Source organism: Oratosquilla oratoria, chromosome 32 (assembly GCF_046742065.1).
Source record: "Oratosquilla oratoria isolate Oo_2021 chromosome 32, ASM4674206v1, whole genome shotgun sequence".
In the NCBI taxonomy this organism is placed as follows: Eukaryota; Metazoa; Arthropoda; class Malacostraca; order Stomatopoda; family Squillidae; genus Oratosquilla; species Oratosquilla oratoria.
In genome coordinates, this window is record NC_134808.1 from 42150893 (window position 1) to 42174127 (window position 23235).

The following is a 23235-nucleotide window of genomic DNA, read 5'->3' on the forward strand; positions in this document are numbered from 1 at the left end:
TCATATAAATACCATGCAGCTTGTTAAACCAGTACGCCAAAAATTCGTAAAACATAGCCAGCTAGTGTCTGCTAGAATAGAATCACTAAAGTTTAATAGTTAGTAGATAGGTAAAAAAATCTGATTAGGAATTTATATTTTTTAAGCGATGGCACAGTGTAATGCAGTCACTGTAAACTTTACAAATTTATTTCGATCATAAACTTAGTCCCGTCATCCAAGAGGTGCTAATATAAAGAGTTGGGGGAGGGGTGGAGGAGGTGGAATATGTACGGGATTAAATGGGTGGGAGTGGTTTCTATGCCTTTGTTTTTTGGCTACCTCCCTTGCAAGGGTGAAAAAGCCTTTGGTATATGTATGTATGTATGTGAACATGATTGCAAGAAGTCTACAGCGACAATGGCGTTGTTAAGTTTATACTGAAGCTTTAGTTTCTCGCGTGTGACAAGATTCTGTGCTGTCCCCAAATAGCTGAGAAGGTATCCAAAAGACATTTGATACGGTTTTCTCTTTTTAAATTTCTCCAATACGTATTTCGACCTTACTCGGTATGTATGTATGTATAAACTTAGTCATTTTTTTCTGTTATTATTTTTATTTTTGTTTTAATGAACCAAACCCTATGACAAGATTTGTCAAACTGTTACCTCGTGTCCCCAAATAGCTGAGAAGGTATCCAAAAGACATTTGATACGGTTTTCTCTTTTTTTAATTTCTCCAATACGTATTTCGACCTTACTCGGTATGTATGTATGTATGTATAAACTTGGTCATTTTTTTCTGTTATTATTTTTATTTTGTTTTAATGAACCAAATCCTATGACAAGATTTGTCAAACTGTTACCTCGTGTCCCCAAATAGCTGAGAAGGTATCCAAAAGACATTTGATACGGTTTTCTCTTTTTTTAATTTCTCCAATACGTATATCGACCTTACTCGGTATGTATGTATGTATAAACTTAGTCATTTTTTTCTGTTATTATTTTTATTTTGTTTTAATGAACCAAACCCTATGACAAGATTTGTCAAACTGTTACCTCGTGTCCTCAAATAGCTGAAAAGGTATCCAAAAGACATTTGATATGGTTTTCTCTTTTTTTAATTTCTCCAATACGTATTTCGACCTTACTCGGTATGTATGTATGTATGTATAAACTTGGTCATTTTTTTCTGTTATTATTTTTATTTTGTTTTAATGAACCAAATCCTATGACAATATTTGTCAAATTGTTACCTCGTGTCCCCCATACTTACAATGGTATGTATTGCTATTCTCTCGTCACCCGTAGATAAATTCAACACTAAACTGAATCCTCAGGAATCCACTAACTATAATTTTTTGTTTGACACCCCTTTTGTGAAAGTATGGATGCTTAGCCAGAGGTGTTTGGAACTAATGTGACTTAGTTGAATATAAAGGACTAAAATACACCTCCACTTACAACAGCAGCCTGGTCATCAGCTGACGAGCTTCCCTTACTGCTGTTCACCTGAGCAGATATGAAGATGAAATCTTCGTCGAAGAGATATTTATCTGTCGATAAAAGTCCGTACATTATCATAAATGTCTTTCTTTTCCATACATGTTAAAAAAGATAGTGCCAAATGATTTTGATTATTCACATGACAGAGGTTAAAAATCCATGTGAACAAGTTGTATAGACACGGTAAAGGAAACATGGACTGGAGGTGAAGCTTTTATTCCTTTGAGAAAGTCGATAGACGAAACGTCAGGAATAAAAGTCCATGTTTCCTTTACCGTGCCTATACATGACAGAGGTTAATGAGAAATATCTCTTCAAATAGAAAAACGAAATTCCACGACAAGGGAAGCACTTTTTGTTTCTAGAATGTAAAGACCAATACAAAGAGAAGAACAAAGAACAAGAAGACGTATTTGATGACCTATTATAAACAAAAGCTGACTCTCATAGATTCCTCATAGTAAGGCAGCAAGGCAGGACTCGTAGTATTGAAATTAAATTGGACAAATTTAGCTATAAGAAGGAAAATAGACAACAACTGCTTTACCAACAGTTGTTAACGAAGGGAATAGATTTAGTAGTATAAAGGGCCATTTACACGGTCGAACGGTTGGTCAAATCCAGTTTGTCAAACAAGTGTTTGAAGTGATGTTTGACCGTGTGAATGGAGGTATTTGGTTGTCAAACATGTTTGACAAACGTGTTTGACCACCAAATACCCCATTCACACGGTCAAGCATAACTTCAAACAAGTTTGACCACCAAATACCCCATTCACACGATCAAACATCACTTCAAACGTGTTTGACCACCAAATACCCCATTCACACGATCAAACATCACTTCAAACGTGTTTGACCACCAAATACCCCATTCACACGATCAAACATCACTTCAAACACTTGTTAGACAAACCGGGTTCGACAAACCGCTCGACTGTGCAAATGGCCCTTTATAGTGAGCACTGAAACAATTGGCTGTTTTAGAAGATTAGATAACTTTATGGATAGAGATTGCAAGTAGTACGGGACATGGAACTGCCTAATGTAGGTTTTATGGTCTTCTGTAGTCTCCTCCTTTCATATGATCTTATATTAGTGGAGGCTGAACTTTCTTAACCCACTGAAAATCTTATATATAAAACTATAATCTTAAAGTTTTCATTCATTAGCTTGTGGGTATTAATAGGGAAACTACAAATTTATTTAACTTCTCTTATATAAGAATTTTTATATGGCTAGTATTGGTAATGAAAAGAATCTATATACTTTATAAATGTGAATAAGAAGACAGTCTCTGCATCATTTTACTTTTTAATTTTTGCATAATTGGGATCTCATAAATGAGTTTCAGGTCATCTCTAGTTTTAGCTGTTAGGAAATACTCGTAGTTTCAAAAAACGTTGACATTTTTTTATCAGTCATGGATTTCATGTTTCAAATTTGCTTACTAATATACTGTAGTCTCATAAGTATTAGAAATTAAAAAAATATTTTTCACATACCTGTGATTTCCGTCCCGGAAACTAGTTTCATGCTGTCTCCAATTTTGCCTGCATTTCCTTCGATTTTGGTCTTGATGGCGTCCGACGTGTCAGTCAAGGAATTGGAAGCTACGAAGAGCGACACGGTTCCCTCCTCGTTGGCAAGGACCGGATACACCGTCTTTACTCCCGTGACTCCGGTCAAGAATGTCGTTGCCTGAGAAGTGGTCAGAAGTAAAGGATGTTAAAGACAGTGGTTCATAACCTGGGGTACCTGTGTAGCGTTTGTACACTTCAGTGAGAGAATGGAATTATCTAAACTCCAATTCTCTCGGAATTGTTTGTTAGTTAGAGGGCAGGATAGATAAGATAGGGAGAGGGAGGGAGGGAGGGGGGAATTGGGGGTTTAGTGGAAGGAAAGAATGAAATAGAAGGAAGTTAGAGTAATGATAGATGTGGGGCAGACCCACTTGCTCGGCTATTTTTATAGTCTTGTGGACTGTTGGTTGTTAAAATATAATGTGAGGTATATACAAACAAGCCCGCTGACTTGGCGGTGGAACATAATTATTTATGCAAGAAGGACGCATACAGCATTTAACAGCAGCACAAATAGGCTTACATAATACAATTTGAATTTTATAGAATAATAGTACTAATATTCATGGATATTTACATATATGTGAGACATAATAGTATTAATCGTTACACCTGTACCCCGAAGGTGCAGGAAACCTTAGACTGGGGTACGAGACAGACATGATAGCCAGTGCAATGGTACTGTGAACTTATAATGAGAAAGCAAAGCAAGGTTTGTATCAGTAATCCTTTTTACATGTTTGCATTGTATTTGTATTGGACGGGGGTACGAGACATGATAGCCAGTGCATGGTACTGTATACTTACAATGAGAAAGCAAAGCAGGGCTTGTATCACAAACCCTTTTCATATGTTTGCATTGTATTTGTATTGGGGGTACGAATGATAGCCAGTGAATGATACATTTACAATGAGAAAGCAAAGCAGGGTTTGTATCAGTAACCCTTTTCATATGTTTGCATTGTATTTGTATTGGATGGGGGTACGAGACATGATAGCCAGTGCAATGATACTGTACATTTACAATGAGAAAGCAAAGCAGGGTTTGTATCAGTAACCCTTTTCATATGTTTGCATTGTATTTGTATTGAACGGGGGTACGAGACATGATAGCCAGTGCATGGTACTTTATATTTACAATGAGAAAGCAAAGCAGGGTTTGTATCACAAACCCCTTTTCATATGTTTGCATTGTATTTGTATTGGGAATACGAATGATGATAGTCAGGGCAATGATACATTTACAATGAGAAAGCAAAGCAGGGTTTGTATCAGTAACCCTTTTTATATGTTTGCATTGTATTTGTATTGGGGGTACGAAAGATGATAGCCAGTGAATGATACATTTACAATGAGAAAGCAAAGCAGGGGTTGTATCAGTAACCCTTTTCATATGTTTGCATTGTATTTGTATTGGATTGGGGTACGAGTAAATTGTTCTGAAGTATCAAGGGGCACGGTCATTGAAAACAAGAACATAACATTAGAATAAAGGAGACTTCAAGAGACCATAAGGCCTACATTAGGCAGCTCCGTATCCATCACCACCTGTCATCCCCATCCATAAAGTTGTCTAATGGCCACTGGTGTATCTTGACAAAGGGGTTCAGAAGAACATCCCGACAGTAGACCATTTGGTCCATAATTGATTGATGCCTCAAGTTTCATTGATTCAAAGAAAATGTAGACTCGCATCTCATACTAAAATTTATTATTATTTTATTTATTTATTTTTATTTATTTATTTATTCATTTATTTATTATTTTATTCTTTATACTTGTTACACGGTCTTTCGAGGTATTTGGCAGAGTCTTAAAATTTCTTAAACTACACCAGAAGCTTTCATTATGGAGATGTAGTGTTTGTTCCTGAATATTTTATATTTCTCTAAACAAGAAAACGCACATTACACTGAGATAAACAGTGTAGAAAATACACCAAATAATCACAAATGAACGCTATGCCTAAGAAAATCCTTAACGTGTTTCCAGACTCGGATTTACAATAGCCCTTGGTAAAGAGCTTAAGCATATAATAACTATACTAGATTGATGGGCTCGAAGGTTTAATCAAGATGAAAAATAACATAAATTATAAATGATAAATTTTTGTTATACCTCTTTTAATTTATATATTGAAGACCTCCAAATTTAGGTTCAAATTTTTTCGTTTGATATCACTTCTCGCCCTTCAACTGTCATCCGTTGTTAGTTGAAATTACATCTTTCAATTTTCAATTTTGTTTGTCTTTATTACAGTGGCCATCCACATCACCTACCATTCATTAAAAAGAAAAAAATCCATCAATTATCCATCTTGCATAGATTTCTTTTCATTTGTCCAACTATTATTTTTTGTTTATATATTTTTTTTCATTTAAATTTCTCGTCTATCGCTCCCATCCGTATCTTTCGTTTTTCATCTGATCTCTTTTTCCTATTTTTGTTTTTTTAGTGTTTTTTTTTCAAGACAGTCAATATTCTTATCTTACTGTATCTCGGTTATGTGGTTAATATTCTGTACACACACACACACACACACACACACACACACACACACACACACACACACACACACACACACAAATCCACCAGTTTGCTACTCCTATCAACATGATAATTATGTCCGTCGCGTGTAGGACTCGAACCTCCCGGTATCATATCCATCTAGCCGGTGAGGTAGTGTAATGTGGTGGTGAACCTAAGCTAGGAGGCACATACCTACGGCCGAAGCCGTCACTATTACCCTGTGGCTTTAGAGACTGTTGGGGCAGGTAACAGTCACTGCCGGGAATCGGAGAAATGTGCGTGACTCGAACCCACAACTAAGGGAATGCGAGACTAGCCTATTACAGATTAGATAGTCTTGGTCCATGGTGATTGTTACATACCCAAGCTCATCTACCACATTTAACGATATGGCAGCTTCAGTGGCATCTCAGAACCTCTGGTGAACAATCTTCAAGTCCCATTTTCATCATACATCAGTTATCTCAGGTTCGAATCCTGCACTCTTCTGGTTTCCAGCAGTCACTGGTGCCTGCACTAATAGTCCAAGCGCATAATAGGACAAAGATGACTATTCCGGTCACAGCTACTCAGTGGCCCATGGCGTAGGCACCTCGCCTTCAAGTTCTTTCTCGTATGTTATATTTCATACTTCACCTCAGCGTAATTCTTATTTCCCAGCCTTACCTGTTCAGTGGCTGTTGTCACCCACTCAGACGTAATAGTGGCCGCAGGGTCCGGCGTAGCTGATAAAGCCCAGCCAGCTGAGGACATATTTATTAATGACATTGATTATAGTAGTACATTGTCATGATGAAGTTACCTGAACTTGACTTTTAGTTTTTCATATGTAGTCCAACAAATTAAGATTTCAGACTTGTGGATTTTTTAATCCTGTTTTATTGACACAATGTACACATTACTCACGGTTGCTGTAGGATGATGCATATTTGCGAATGAGCTTTTCATACCGTTCTGCGAAAGAGGAATTAATTTTAGTTAACTGTAAGGTTCATGATTACTAAATTATCGTTTACACATACGCATCTTAAGTGAGTTCATATGAATAGAAACGACTGAGGTTACAATATTTTATTTTTCAAATCTTCAAATGTCAAATCACCTTTGCGTCATATATTGAGAATCTGAAGGACGAACTAAAATAAGTTAAAACTATACGAATATTGGACACGTTGTTGAATTGTCAATAGGAAAGTTTAGAATACTGTGAGCGAAGTCGTCGTCCAGTTTTTCCAAGTTCACAACATTTTAGGAGAATCACAACTAACACCACAGTCGGACGAAAGAAAGAGTTAAGCGAAAAACTATATATTTCGATTGCTAACTGCAACCCTCTTCAGTAGTTCTCGCTTCCTCAACTCTTTCTTTCGTCCGACTGTGGTGTTTTTTTGTGATTTACAAATGTGTTACTACATTTTACACCAGTGATTTTAGAAGAATTTAATAAATGACGGGGACTTAACCCTTTAAACTCCGATGACAAGATGTCTTGTCATTTGGTCAAATATAACAAAAAATCATAAAACACCAGAAAAATATGACGTCAGTCCTCGCGCGGTCAAGCCGCATCAGATGATATTCGGATGTACGGGCCGGCGCGAGGCCTACTATATACGGTTTTTCGTATCTACACCACAAGCGGCTGACATGAGTTGAATGGGCTGTAACTGGAAAAGTTTTAAGAAAATATGTCTGCTTAACGCGTTAATCCCTATAGAGCAAAGTTCTTATCTGGGGTTATCTATCCTTCTTGTGTGTTTGAAAACAAAATGCTGGTGGTATGGGACTCCATCTCTGGGTATCTTGTATTTAAATGTATCAATTTATACTTGTAGAATGTTAGGTTATTAACTAGCACTGTCATTCCATATTTTAAAACCAGACTTAAGTACTATTATCCTAAACTTTCGTAGATTTGATCACAAATTAGCACTTGCCTGCGTTGTATATAAATAAGCTCGTATTGAAATATTTGAAAGTCCTACTGACAATTGATAGGAATGGTGGTGATTATTTCGACAGTCACGGGAATGGTTTATGGGACCATGTTGGGCAATGCACTGGAGGTCAGGGGTCATCAAAATTTTAACGGTAGTATTCTTATATCTTTGGAAAGAAAATATTTATATAAGGAAAGATTTTTTCCCAAGAATACCACCGTAAGTCTTACAGTGGTATTCTTAAAAAAATCCTTATATAAATCTTTGGAAGGGAAAGATTTATATAAGGAATGATTTTTTCAAGAATACCAGTGTAAGTCTTAGTGGTATTCTTAAAAATAAAATCCTTATATAAATCTTTGGAAGGGAAAGATTTATATAAGGAATTATTTTTTCAAGAATACCAGTGTAAGTCTTACAGTGGTATTCTTAAAAATAAAATCATTATATAAATCTTTGGAAGGGAAAAATTTATGTTTTTTTTTTTTTTTTTTTTTTTTTTTTTTTTTTTTTTTTTTTTTTTTTTTTTTTTATAAAGAATACCACCGTAAGAATCTTAGTGATATTCTTAAAAAAAAAAAAAAAAAAAAAAAAAAAAAAAAAAAAAAAAAAAAAAAAAAAATCCTTTTATAAGGTCACCAAATCTAAATACTACGAGTATACTTATAATCAAAATCTAATCGCACTGATGGGAATAATATATTTCTTCCTTACCAGGTGGTGTAGTGGCCCAGGTACCTGTAAACACAAAAATAATATATGTAAGTTGTGATTCGACAAAGTAAATAGCTGAACAAATGAATAAATAAATAGACAAATAAATTAGTTAATAAAAAAATGAATAAACAATAGATGATTATATAAGTAGATAAATTAATAAATTGATAAACAAATGAACAAATGAGAGACGGAGAGGGCTCTAGAGAGACGGAGAGGGCTCTAGAGAGACGGAGAGGGCTCTAGAGAGACGGAGAGGGCTCTAGAGAGACGGAGAGGGCTCTAGAGAGACGGAGAGGGCTCTAGAGAGACGGAGAGGGCTCTAGAGAGAGAGGGAGAGGGATCTAGAGAGAGAGGGAGAGGTTGCTATATAAGCAGGTAGAGAGGCAGAAAGGAAGAGGGGATGGAGAGGTAGAAAGGAGGAGGAGGAAGGTAGGGAGGTAGAGAGGAAGAGGAAGGTAGAGAGATAGAGAGGAAGAGGAATGTAGGAAGGAAGAGGAAAGTAGAGAGGAAGAGGAAGGTAGAGAGGAATAGGAAGGTAGAGAGGAAGAGGAAGGTGGGGAGGAAGAGGAAGGTGGGGAGGAAGAGGAAGGTGGGGAGGAAGAGGAAGGTGGGGAGGAAGAGGAAGGTAGAGAGGAAGAGGAAAGGAAACTTTGAGGAAGGGGAAAGGGGGAGGGAGGTTGAAAGAGAGGCAGAGAAGGAGGGAGGGAGGAAGGGGAAAGTATAAAGATGAATTTAATAAAATTGAGTAAAAAAAAAACTAGTTGTCAACTCGAGCTTAACCTGATTTTTATCTAAATGTATGTGCAAGATTTTACTGATTAATAAGATATATTATTCAATTTGGTGCATTCGTTGCCGAGAAATAAAAGCAAAGCCTGGATTGATATAATTTTTGAGAGATCGTAAAACGAGATTCCAAGAATTAAGTATGTATAAAGAAAAACACGGTTGAATTACTTTGAATCAGTTGTATGTTATTTATATTAGGATGATGAGTGAAAATCACATGTAATATTAGATACATTTGAATGTACTTAGTAATAGTAACTGTTTGAAAAATAAAAAGAAGAAAATGTGTTTGTGTGTGTGTGTGTTTGTATGTGCGTGTGTGTGTGTGTGTTTATATGTATGTGTGTGTGTGTGTGTAATATACACTACAGTATTTATTTACAGTACAGCTGATAGTACAACACATTACGCAATATGTTTTTTACTGAGATACATACATAAATACATACATACATACTGTACATACATACATACTGTACATACTTGCATACATACTGTACATACATGCATACATACATACATACATACATACATGGCGCAATCGGTGTCACTAATACTTGTCACGTGCCGGCTAGCGCAGGTTCGAGTCCTTGGCTGTACCACGTTTCAATTTCTGCATGTTGGTCTCCTCGAGTCTCTCGATGTAGATGGCTTAGAATTAAAGTGTATTGTGGTTGGTAAAAATGTATACATACATCAAAGGCTTTTTCCCCATAACAAGGGAGATAGCCAAAAACCATAGGCATAAAAACCACTCCCACTTAGAAACTTAAAGACAAATATTAACAAAAGGATTTGGTGGGAGCAGTGATTACTTTTCGTTTGCGTGTAATTACTTTTGGATCTACAAAAACGTTCAGTTGAGTTCGATTTAACACGGAATCAATTACATCCATCCTCTAATTGCGTACTGTAACTAAGACCCAAACCTTGACTTTACTTTGGTATTGATCCAACAAATCGGGAAACATTAATTGTGAGGTGAATAATTCATTCCATGACGACGAGATTGCTGCTCTGGTGCGTACGTTCGGTGTAGACCGGTTGCTATCGTCACTGACTACCAAACAATGTTTCCAAGTGTTAAGTCAATCGGTAATCAATGGAGATCCAACGCGGAGGAAGCAAATTATGATGAGTTTACATTGAACGGATTTAACAAAGGATTACAAAGGCGGAGCATGCTGGCAGGAGACCTTTTGGTCCATATCTAGGTCGGATGCGAAAAAATCGTAATAATAATAAAATAATAAATAAAAACTATAATTATGTTGTTTAGGTTTTCGTGTATCAAGGACTTCGAATGGAGAAGAAACGCTTTAGGGATTCATGCTGGCAATAGAGGAAATGTTCTATATCAATAGCTCATAGAAAAGTCCATATAGAAATAGTAAGGTTTTTCCATTAGAGATATTTTGTATCATATGAAGTCCTTGTATATATATATATATATATATATATATATATATATATATATATATATATATATATATATATAATATATATATATAATACAAACCTTTATATATATATATTTTTATTCAACAGTGATTTAGTAAGATTAAGTTACAGCAATCTATGCATCACATCATTGTTGACACTAATGCACACTTCATGGTTTTCTAGAGAAAAAAATATTTCTTAATTGTCTAAATTCGTATATAATATGAATTTTATGATTAAGTTTAGTATATGGTTCATTGTGTTTGGTAATCGTCACACCTTAATAAACCTCTGAAGTTGAATATAAGATCTCTATTTAGGAACTTGTTGATTCATTTATACTTTGTTTTAGTCTATACGTTCATAATTGAAGGAGGTTACGTTAAAAAAGTAAAAAAAAAAAAAGTTTAATCGATTTTCATAGAAAAGATGTAGGATGCCAAATCTAGAAATTTATAACATAAGAACTTTCCGTGATTAAAAAATGCATATAATTTCCAAACTGTAGAAAAGAAAAAAAAAAACATTACACAATAATAGCCACCATAAATTTGCTACCTGCATTCCCAAACGTACGCAACCATTTAGTAAAGTGTTCGTTGAATTCTCACATTCGTGTTGGTGTTAGTTAATGTTGTCGCGTTACCAACACGACCCGATAAACAGACCTTGAACGAAGCGGGTTATACGTACTATTTCTCCTAATCCAAGTGACTCTACTTTCGGTGTTTGTTGTTATTGAATTAGCCCCTTTGGCTAATGGCAATTGACATTTTAATTGATTTTAAGGAAAGAATTGGCGCTGAAGAAGTTAGGGTTGTCCCAATAAACCCGTTTGCTATAATAACCCATTTTAGGTTTTTCATTCTCGCTAACGTCTCTCATTCGCTTCATTGTGGGTTCAAATCTCGCACTTCACTTCGATTCCCAGCAGTGTTACCTGTCCCAAGAGTACAAGCTCATAGGGCAAAGGTGACGGCTTCGGCCGTAGGTACGCGTCTTCTGGCGTAGTCTCCTCACCCTCTTCTAACCTGAAACAATTCTATTGTAGCTATCGCCGGGTAATTTTATTCAGATTATAGGAAGTTGTGGTTGGGAAGTTACACGTCAGAGAACATAAAACAAATGCTTCCTTATGTCACGAAAAAACAAATAAATCTTGGTAACGGATATAAGCACAATCACGGTTGCAGCTTAATCAGAAGTAGGTTAACAATGTAGTAGACCATTGAACATGGGTCTCCATCATCAGTTATATTTTGTGAGAATTAATCAGAGTTTCTATTCTTAGAAACATCATCGCATCAGAGAAGTGACATAGAGGTAATGTAGTGATTTAAGGAGTAACTGTTTAATTGGTTAGCTTTTTTTTTTTTTTTTTTGACTGGAGATTAGTCTTTAGTTATAAAAAAAAGACTAAACTTCGTCCGAAGGGATATCACTGAATATTCGAAAATAATGACTATATAGAACGGCGTTTCTCAACCAGGGTTCCCCGGAACCCTAAGGTTCCGCAATAGGTCCCTAAGGGTTCCGCGAGAACAAGTGAGATAAGCTAATACACTTTTTATTTATTTTTTATTTAATTTCATATACGTACTATAATTAAACGCATACGATATATTCTTGGTTATTGTAATAATGTAATATGGACATCATCCTCTATCTAACCTATTATTACGATGAAAATAAAATGAAAGATTTTTTTTTTTTTTCCCGCAGGGGTTCCTTGAGAAACGCTAATATAGAATTTGAGTCCAATAACCTAAATAGGGCCAACCGTAAGCTCAAGGTATTACAAGAGGTTTACAAGCTCTCCACGTTCCTATACACGGACCCTGGGTAATTGGCTTACGCTATAGCCTTCTAATGGTTTTTTTTTTTTTTTTTTTTTTTTTTTTTCTCTGAATCATCTAGTTTTTAACAGGTGCTTAAAGGATCAGTAGGCTAACAGATTACATAAATTTTTTAAGTTTTGCAGCATGAATGCAAATTAATGATCACGTTATGCTTTGTAAAACGTGGTATATCCACTGATACACATAACTACAGGTTCATGCTTAATACACGTCCACTCAGAATAACACATAAAAGTAAACAGCCCAGCGTGCTCGCGCGCGCGCGCACACACACTCACGTACATACACACACACGTACACATGCACGCACACACACGTACACATGCACGCACACACACGTACACACACACACACACACACACACACACACACACACACACACACACACATTGTTTGAATTAAGCGAACCTTCTAACCGAAAGTTTCCTCTATAATTCTGTTAGTTATCAATCAGAATACAAATATTATGATGATAATTTAGTTGAAAGTTGTACAAGGCGTTATTAATGAAAACGAAATAAATTTTATTTTCAATGACATGTTTCCCTGAGCTGAATGAATATATTTTACATAAATTTCATTTAAAAGAAATCATAAACCTTGCAGAATTCAGATGAAAACACCATACAGTATTAACGGGAAAAAATAAGGTGTCGCTTTAATATGTGGCCTACGAAATTTTTTCTCTGGTATAGTATGTGGCCTACCTATTTAACGCACTGAGGAACGCACCCAGGAACGCACCCAGCTCTGCATAGCTTGTAATTTTGAAGTAATAACAGTTCTCCGTCTGTGTATCCGAGAAATTTTTGTACGACTTGTTGATAAGTTGTTTTTTAATTATTAAATGAAAACATTTTAAAAGTATAGTTTGTTTTAAAAAATTCCTGAATGACCTGAGTGTTCGTTGAGATGTGATTTATGTAGGTCCTGGTTAGGTTTGGTTCGGTTAGGTTCGGTTAGGTTTGGTTCGGTTAGGTTTTTCCTGAGGTAGGACAAATTCAAATAGGGTAGGCCACATACCAAACCAGTTTCAAAAAGGTAGGCTACATACTAAACCAACTTCAAAAAGGTAGTCCACATACTAAAGCGGCACCAAAAATAATTATCCACATATCCAATTAAATACAATAACACTCCACCATTTCTCCTTAAACTCACATGTCACAAGCGTCGTCAGGATGAGCACAACCAGAGACCGCAACTTGACGCTCGAAGAACCTCTGGAGCCAAGACCTGATGGGCGAGGAGCCGAAGTCTTCCACATCCCGCGGAGAACCCTCCGGGCGAGGCGAAGTCTTCGGTTTTCAAGAACTGGAGACCACGGGCGCTCTCGATGGCCAACGGGAGAGTGACAGACTCTTTGTGGCGCACCGAGTTCGTGACTGCTATCGAGTTCGAAATCTCCGTGATCCCTTACGAGGCTACCGCCTCTATTGCTCCACCGACACCACTGACGTGGCTTCGGCAAATCACATTAAAGTACAGGTCCCCGATGATTATCGTGCACAGGCGCTACAAGTGGTATCGTTCGTCGTTCGCCTTTGAACAAATACATATCTACATACTCGTGTACATACGTACGTATAAATATACGCGCGCGCGTGCGCGCACAGCAAAAGTCGTTTATCTAGAGATCAATAATGTCGTGGAATTTGTTTACGTTACTGATTGTCCGATTTTGTTGGCAAACATGTGCTTGTCGTTGGAGTTACTCACCTGTACAAAGCAAGAGAAATCTGTTTCTTGTATATGACATAGCATACGTAGGTGAATATACATGTAAGTGCATTCATATATATATATTTATATATATGTATATATATATATACATGTGTGTGTGTGTGTGTATATATATATGTGTGTGTATATATATGTGTGTGTGTGTGTATATATATATATATATATATATATATATATATGTGTGTGTGTGTGTGTGTGTGTGTGTGTGTGTATGATATATGAGTATACACGTAAATGTTTATGTATATGGATATGTATGTGGGATTATATATACGAGTGTATGTAAATATATATACATGTGTGTACATATGTGTACAGATTTGTCCATGTATGTAACTTTATGTAAACGTATGTATTTGTACGTGCATTGAAGTACGTGTATATGTATTTATTACGTGTATGCATATCAATATACATATGTGTGTACATGTATGTACAGCATATGTATATGTACATAAATGTGTACATGTGAGTGTATATATACGTCCTTGAATGTATATAAATACATGTATTTATATATGCATACATATAAAATATCCATGAAAAAAAAATAATTGTATGAATCTGCTAACTGGCTTGCCAATCTCACTTCATGAAATGCCTTCCAAAATTAAGAAAATATTGTTATTTTTATTTTTTGCGCAGGCACGTGCATGAGTAACAACGAGACAAAGCTAAATCTGGTGTTATTGCAGGACGCTGTCTAAGCAAAAACTTCAGGCACATCAAGAAAATCAATAGCATATCACTCTTATGCCTTGATGAAATCACGAAGCACTTAATCCAGACACGTGGTCTTTAGAGATACTAAGCCCAAGTCACACCAAGCCCAGGATGTAACACTTCACCCCTCACTATTCAACACATCGTAGAAGACTGCATCATACACAATCACACACGCAAACAACACAACATACACTCCATAAAGGATTTGTGGGGAAAACCCTGTTTCGGCCGTGGCATTCCTTGGGGAGACGGGACTGCTCGGACAGACACTCTAGGGAACAACAACTACAACAACAACGACAACAACAACAACAACAACAACTTCAACTTCTTCTTCAACTTCTTCTTCAACTTCTTCTTCAACTCCTTCAACTTCTTCTTCAACTTCTTCTTCAACTTCTTCTCCTCCTTCTTCTCCTTCTTCTCCTACTTCTCCTCCTTACGACCTGTTTCCGACCACCTTCGACTGTGGCGATTTAGTTTCTCTCATGGTTAGCGCTAGGTAGCTATTTCATATTCATCTTCATCATGATGGGGAGATTCCTTCCAATTACATTGTCTTGAATTCTTTTAATAAACATAGGAACAACACAAATCAGTCTGTTCGCCGTTGGTCGGAAACACGTCGTAAGCTTGGAGTGATTGGGTCCTTAGGTAGAATGAGGGGGAATTTGTCCGATTAGAAACCATGTTAAAATGAAAATTATTAACACTGTATATTAGTTACATATAATGAATGTGTACATCATGTGTACATTACGCACACACAGTGGATATACATATGTGTAAGTATATATGTAAGATGAATATACGCTACATGAATATATACATAATGTATGTGGATATCACACACACACACACACACACACACACACACACACACACACACACACACACGACTCGTGGCGCAGTGGTAGAGATTACGGCGGTCTGGGTTCGAATCCCGCCAAGGGCTGAAATAATTTCAATATCGCTGCGCTGCGGGGTGTTACTCCAACTCGTGGATGGGGAGTTAGATGCGTGTGTGCGTGTAAGGTCACAGCATTACCCATAGATCGGTCATATATGAGCTCTAAGCTATCTTCCGGGAGGGAAATAGCTGTCGATCACGAGTCCAACACGTGATCCAAGACCATGGTGAAACACACACACACGCGCGCGCACACACACACACACGTACGCACACACAAACACACTTACACACACACACACACACACACACACACACACACACACACACACACACACACACACACACACACACACACACACACACACCACGTACACCACGTACACACACACAAAGGGGGAGTAAGGGTGAAACACTATCATGCACTCTTGTAAATACTTCAGGCTTCTTCCACAAACGTTCAGATACAGATCTGATAACGATCAGAGGATCGAAAGGAACATAGTGTGACGTTTTATCGGTTAAGATTCGCAACATGATGAAGAAGAACTGCAACAGGTCTCGTCCACTTTACCGAAGTATTGTGATTCTTCTTTTCGCTCAGTTCGTGGAGGAAGAGTGGGAGTGGCGAAGAAGAATGTGAGAGACAAGTGGATATGGGGAAGGAGAATGAGCGTGCACGCGCCGGCACGCGCACACACACACACATACACACTCGAGGCGCAGTTGGTAGAGTTACCGGCTGCAACTACGGAGGTCCGGGTTCGAATCCCGACCAGGTCTGAAATAATTTCAGTATCGCTGCGCTGCAGGTTGTTACTCCAACTCTCGTGGGCGGGGATTTGGTGGTGTGTGTGCGTGTGAGGTCACAGCATTATCCATAGATCGGTCATATACGAGCTCTGAGCTCTCTTCCGAAAGGGAAATAGATGTCGATCACGAGTCCAACACGTGATCCAAAGACCATGGTGAATCACACAGATAAGTAAGAAAGGGAGGAAAACTGAAGCACACGGAACAGATGTACATATAGACAGAACAAAATGATAGACTAACAGATTCACCATGGTCTTGGAACATGTGTTGGACTCGTGATCGACAGCTATTTCCCTCCCGGAAGAGAGCTCAGAGCTCGTGTATGACCAAACTATGGGTAAGGCTGACTTTACACGAATGCACACACACAACTCCCCGCCCACGAGAGTTGGAGTAACGACTAGCAGCGCAGGGATATTGAAATTATTTCAGCCCTGGGTGGGATTCGAACCCAGACCGCCGTAGTGGCGGCCGGGGGCTCTAACCACTCCGCCACCGAGATGGGGATACACTTGTGTTCATTATAAAACTATAATCATAATTTACTATACATCAATGTCTGACGATTGCATGTACAAATAACTACTTTTTGTGTTTTATTATTTTTTGGTTCAGTGATTTTTCCCTTATGTATTGGATTGATTTGTCCCAATAGAATAGTTTGTCCTTAATATAAACGCTCTCATTTTCGTTTTCTATGAATGCTGAAGTGGAAGAAAACTTAATTGTTTGGGGATGACTAATATTTTCAAAATATGTAAATGAATCACGCAGGTCGCTTTTAAATATAATATACAGTGTGTGTAATATATATATATATATATATAATATATATATATAATATATATGTATATATATATTACACATAAAGTTTAAATATCAATATGTATGTACATGTTCAGATATTGACTATTGAGTACATGTAACATGGTGACTATTATTAATACTTTAGGGATTTTTTGGGAGGCACCTCTAAGGACCAGAGACAAGCATCATTCGTCTGTGCTAGAGTGATCACCGTTGTTGTCCCTCCTCACTGCTACTTCTAACTTTTATAACTCAGTCTACTTCTTCTGTCATAATCCCTGTGTTGATGGGGAAGAAGAATGCCATCACTGAGCCCAGAATGCGAGCTTAGAGGTGATATATGGCCCGATCTATGGGTAATGATTTGAACTTACGTGCGCGCACCCCTCCTACACATATACATACACGCGCGCGCGCGGAAAAAAAAAACCCATACATACATACGCGCGCGCGCAACCCCCCCCCCCATATACGTACCACGCGTGCGCGCACACCCACACACACACACACACACACACACACACACACACACACACACACACACACACACTCACACACTCACACACTCACTCACTCACTCACTCACTCACTCACTCACTCACTCACTCACCCACACACATACATACACAAACACACACACAAGCGCGCACGCACACATATATACACGAGCTCTCTCTCTCTCTCTTTCTCTCTCTCACACACACACACACATAAACGTGCACACACACACATACACACATACACGAGCACACACATAAACGTGCACACACACACATACACGTGCACACACACGCACACATACATACACGAGCGCACGCACACACATACACATACACACAAGCATACATACACGTGCACACACGCGCGCGCATACACGGGCACACACATAAATGCACACACATATACACACACGCGCACATGTACACGAACACACGCACAAACATACACGCACACATATACACGCACACATATACATATAGACATACACACACACACACACACACACATATATATATATATATATATATATATATATATATAATACACATGTATATCCCTTATTCACACAAACATAACAACAAAACACTATGATAGTCGTCATTGTCAATAAATATACATGGAGGTCGCAAAATAAACTAAATCACCAAAGAGGTTATCGAAACTTCTGTCATAGTCCAATAAGAAGAGAGAGAGAGAAAAAAGGAACATCGCAACTCAAAGGTTTGCATAATGAGTGGATCCAATAGCAGCGCAAGAAAATATCTGGCAAAGTTCTGATTGGCTGTCGAGTGTGAGGCGAAAGAGTGGAAGAAGACTAAAGGGATGATGGGATGGCATAAGAGTTAGACAGTGAAGAAGGATAGCAAAGGGAATACGATTATTAGGGAATATATCCTGAAACGACTGGCTGAAGATGATAAAGAAAGGGAATAATTCTTTTGGATTAAGGGGAGGGTAAAGGTATAACGAAAGTCCGTTGCGATGTGACGTCAGCAACAAGCGACATGACGTCAGCAACAAGCGACATGACGTCAGCAGCAACATGGCGTCAGATTCCAACCAGAACAAAACAAAGGCCTTTATACACGGAAGATCTTGCACACGTCGTTTAATTTATCGAGCGTACTCTCCTATTTCGGGTCAGGAATTTGTAATTACTTCTCGATAGGGCTTTGGGAGAGAACGTCTTGAACGCTCTGCCAATGAGATGAGAAGGTCAATAGTTAGATAAAGAAAACGGTGTTTTGAATTGGGAAGGATGGAAAAAGAGGAACGACGCCAATGACATGGAAAGCACAAATGCTAAATAATAAAGTTGAGTGTATTTTTTTTTCTGACTTAATTTAGTGTAGTTTCCTTTTTGAATATTGTGATGCTTGTTAATTAAATTTCTTGGTTAAACTTTGCTTTCGATTTTCAATTTTAATTTCGTTTATTTTCTATTTAATTTGTTTTAATGAGAAAATATAATTGTAATGCGGAGGAAAAATTAATTAATAAAAGAATTGTGGGAAATGAAATACATGAAACAGGATTGAATAGAAAGGGACGCAAAAATATGTTAAAAGCGAAAACATGATTCAAAGAACTTTATCACAAAAACGCGAAATAAAATCATCGCAAAGAAAATGAGGCAGCAGAGGAAAAAGATATATTGATCAGTCCCGATTAGGACATGGAAAATATATATTGATGAAGCTGTATCGGTTTTGGAGTTCTAATCTTTATGGATTTTCAAGTTTGGCCGTTTCATCGATTAAGTGAATTTATATTTGGGAACCGGTCGACATCTTTTTGCGCGAGAGGGCAAGAATCACAAATAATCTTGTTTGACGTTGAGTTTGAAAGAAATTTACGAACAACTTTACGAGTTGGCACCTCCAGCAGAATACATTTGGAACCTAAAAACCCACTTATGAAGAGTTCGAAAACACCCATTTTATGATAATCTGTATCTGGTTGTATTTGTAATCCTCAAAAGATAACTTATCTTACAAAAATGGGAAATGGGGAGTCTTTGCAAGGGGCACGTAACTACGGCCGAAGCAGTCACCTTGACCCTAAGTGCTTGGACTGTTGGGTATCGGAGAGGATTGCAGGATTCGAACCCACATCTAAGCGAATATGAGACCAGGACGCTTGGAAATACGCCAATAGCGTACTAGAATAGTACTTTGATGCACAAATCACTTAATAATATAGTGAGCGTAATCGGTGGTGTGATATATCTAGTAGTCTCTTTTTTATTTATTCTTATTTAGTCCTATATGTATTTCATATTTAATTTAGCTCTTAAAAAACGAAAACAAACGTAAGTCTTGGGAAACAGGTGGCGAAAAGCACAGTGACGCCATCTGTTGGCTGAACTACTAACTTTTGGTGCTCGATCATGTTTTGATGTTTACACTCCATTTATTAAACTTTCCCGTTTTCTGTAAATGTCCGTTTCACTCAGGAATTGTGACGTCAGTTGGCTTGAAGCATTTGTAGTATCACTTCTTGATCGAGACGGTTCTGGCTCGATAGGAGAATGGAACCAAATGGTTCTGAATGGTTTTCAACCCTTTATGGCTAGTGAACTCGTTTCACTTTATATAAAAATATCACATTCACCCCCATTTTATTAACATATCAGACTCGAAAGGAGAACTATTTATCCCTATGGTTATTTCAATCTGTGATGTGTACATTATGTAAATTCTTGAACTTCAATTTAGAGTTTGTAGAAAAATCGGTATTTAAACATATCGCATTTAAAAGGTATGGTTACGCTAGTCAACCGATGGGTTGAATTCTAAGCCTAGGGATGGATTTTGTTGGATTCCGAGGCTAGCGATGGATTTTGTTGGATTCCGAGGCTAGCGATGGATTTTGTTGGATTCCGAGGCTAGCGATGGATTTTGTTGGATTCCGAGGCTAGCGAAGGATTTTGTTGGATTCCGAGGCTAGCGATGGATTTTGTTGGAGTCCGAGGCTGGCGACAGATTTTGTTGGATTCCGAGGCTAGCGATGGATTTTGTTGGATTCCGAGGCTAGCGATGGATTTTGTTGGATTCCGAGGCTAGGGATGGATTTCGTCCAACGTTGGAGGAGTTGGGTTGGAATCCAAGCCTAAGGACGCCCAACTCAATACAGTTTAGTCCACAACCTCGGATTAGATCCGAGGGAATGAAACTGAAGATATGCAATTTAGAGAGATCGCGAATAGTTCAGATTTATTTGGGATGAACTATTTAAGAAAGTGGCATAGGCATTGGCTCAGCCAATGAGAGCTCCTCATTCTCGGTAGAGGGCGGGGCTTGCTTCAGCTCCTTTTACGTGATTGGTGGGAATTTCTCTACACAATAAGGCAGGAATTGCGTGTAACCACTTATAGGATGAACAAATGCAAAATTTGGATTACAAGCTTTTCGTCGACTAATGTAACCCTATCTAAGTCTGTTATATCCATTCCTCGAACCCTTACAACATCAAACCCTAAAATTCTCCCTAAAATTTCTCTTTCGAAGTTGTGATTTGTTCTGTCTACGAGTTATCAGACTGGGTTATTTTTCCTCCAGCCTTTGATTAGTCTGTGTTTCCTCCGACCCCCAGAACTTTTTCTGCCGTAAAATCGCTGTGGGAAAGTATTTTGTCTTCTCAACAATTTACGTAGAATCCCATTTGATATCCTGAAGGGAAATACTTTAATACAGTATATCGGATTTCTTCATGAAAGCTGCAGGCTGAAAGTCTACTTCAACAGTCTGAGGGAAAAAAAAGCCTAATGTGATGACGCTTTTACCTAGACCAGTGGGTCCTAACCTTTTCTGGCTTGAGGCTCCCATGCCAAGCCTTTCGGAAGACCCCGGCACCCTTACTAGAAAATCTAAATTCTAGTTTGTCAGTGTTTTGTTGATTCAACATCAGTGTAACAAAATTTTGTCCCTGGATAATACGAAAATACTTATCTTTACACTAATGCTGCTTTAATGAACAAAAATTGGATGACAGAGTCGGTAATACGGAAATTATTTTTGCCCTCAATTTTGACGGCACACCCTCAGTTGATCTCGCGGCACACTGTTTGAGAATCACTGACTTCGACCCTTACTTTGGCGAGATTCCGTACAAACATGTCAATCCTGGAGTGTATGTGCAAAGCCAGCCGGAATACTAACTTGATAAAGATGCCTGGATTCAAAAACTAGATGCAGCATATAGCAAATTTTACGTTTGAGAATGCGAAAACGCGTTATTTGACAAAATGCATTCCGTATGAGGAATATTCATTTCAAATCACAACATGTATATCGAAAGTTTTGATTATTTGGACCTTACATTCAAAGGTATCGAGAAACAGATTGCGGACATAATTCAGTTATGATAATAATATATTCCATCACATTCAATGAAACTTTCATATTTTTACAATTAGTTTAATGGGTTTGATGTAATTATCTTCGATATTGAAAATTTAATTGAAACTCTTGGATTCCGGGAAGGATGCTATCATCAAAATATATGTGTATGGCAATGTTTATGGTTTAAGATTTTACCATAGGTCCTGCTTTATACACATATATATTTCACTAAAGATCACAACGCATATACAAGTATGAAATGTAATTAGTCTGCCAAACTCTCGGATACTGACGATACTATAATAAAAATAAATGTACATGACAATGCAAATTTTATGGTTAATAATCTTAACTTGGGACTTACTTCATACAAATGTGTATTTCACTAAAGTTCTCAGCGTCTTGGACAAGTATGAAATTAATTCAATCTCCCAAGTTTATTTGAACAGACCAACTACAGCGCGTTTTCTGACTTAGACATGTGTTCCTATTCTCCCAATGACAAAATTAAAGAGAAAGAAAGAGAAATGAATAGGAGGCGGCAAATTAATACAAAAAAATAAAGGAAAAAGGATTAAGAAAAAGAGGAAATAATGAGCTAGAGAGAAAATGTTTTGGGAATGGTTGAATGGATAGTTAGAAAATAAACAGAGGAAGAAGGATGAGGGAAATTGTATGGAGGAGAAAAGTAGAATAGTAGATGAGTCTGCGACAAATAGAAATGGAGGAAATTGATAAAAAGGGTGAGAAATAAGACCGAAAAGAATAGAAACAGACAAAAATAGAATTTGAAATAGAGATAAGTGACGGGGTAGGTAGAGGTAAAAGCGAAAGAATCTGTGAATGCAATAGAATTACTTAAGAAAAAAAAAATAGCTCATGATATCCAACTCGAAATCACTGAATGAGAATAAAAAAAAAAAAAAAAAAAATAAGGGAACTCTTGGTAAGAGATGATGAAAAGAGGAAGACTAGAAGTCGGATTAAATGAACGAAGAAAAAACGAAAAAATAAAAACGGTAACAAAATGGAGGAAGAAACTT

The 23235-nt window shown here is 37.5% G+C and overlaps 1 protein-coding gene across 1 annotated transcript in view; it reads right to left on the minus strand.

The window, feature by feature from the left end:
* The window catches only part of LOC143017641 (uncharacterized), a 31801-nt gene extending 18033 nt beyond the window's left edge, over positions 1-13768 (minus strand). The window contains exons 1-6 of the mRNA XM_076172431.1: positions 13508-13768; positions 8250-8273; positions 6502-6549; positions 6262-6338; positions 2989-3184; positions 1443-1534 (exon numbers count right to left, since the gene is read on the minus strand). Of these exons, the coding sequence (XP_076028546.1) occupies positions 1443-1534; positions 2989-3184; positions 6262-6338; positions 6502-6549; positions 8250-8273; positions 13508-13613 (543 nt within the window). The 5' untranslated portion in view covers positions 13614-13768. The remainder of the gene's footprint in view (positions 1-1442; positions 1535-2988; positions 3185-6261; positions 6339-6501; positions 6550-8249; positions 8274-13507) is intronic.
* Between the last annotated feature and the right edge of the window lie 9467 nt (positions 13769-23235).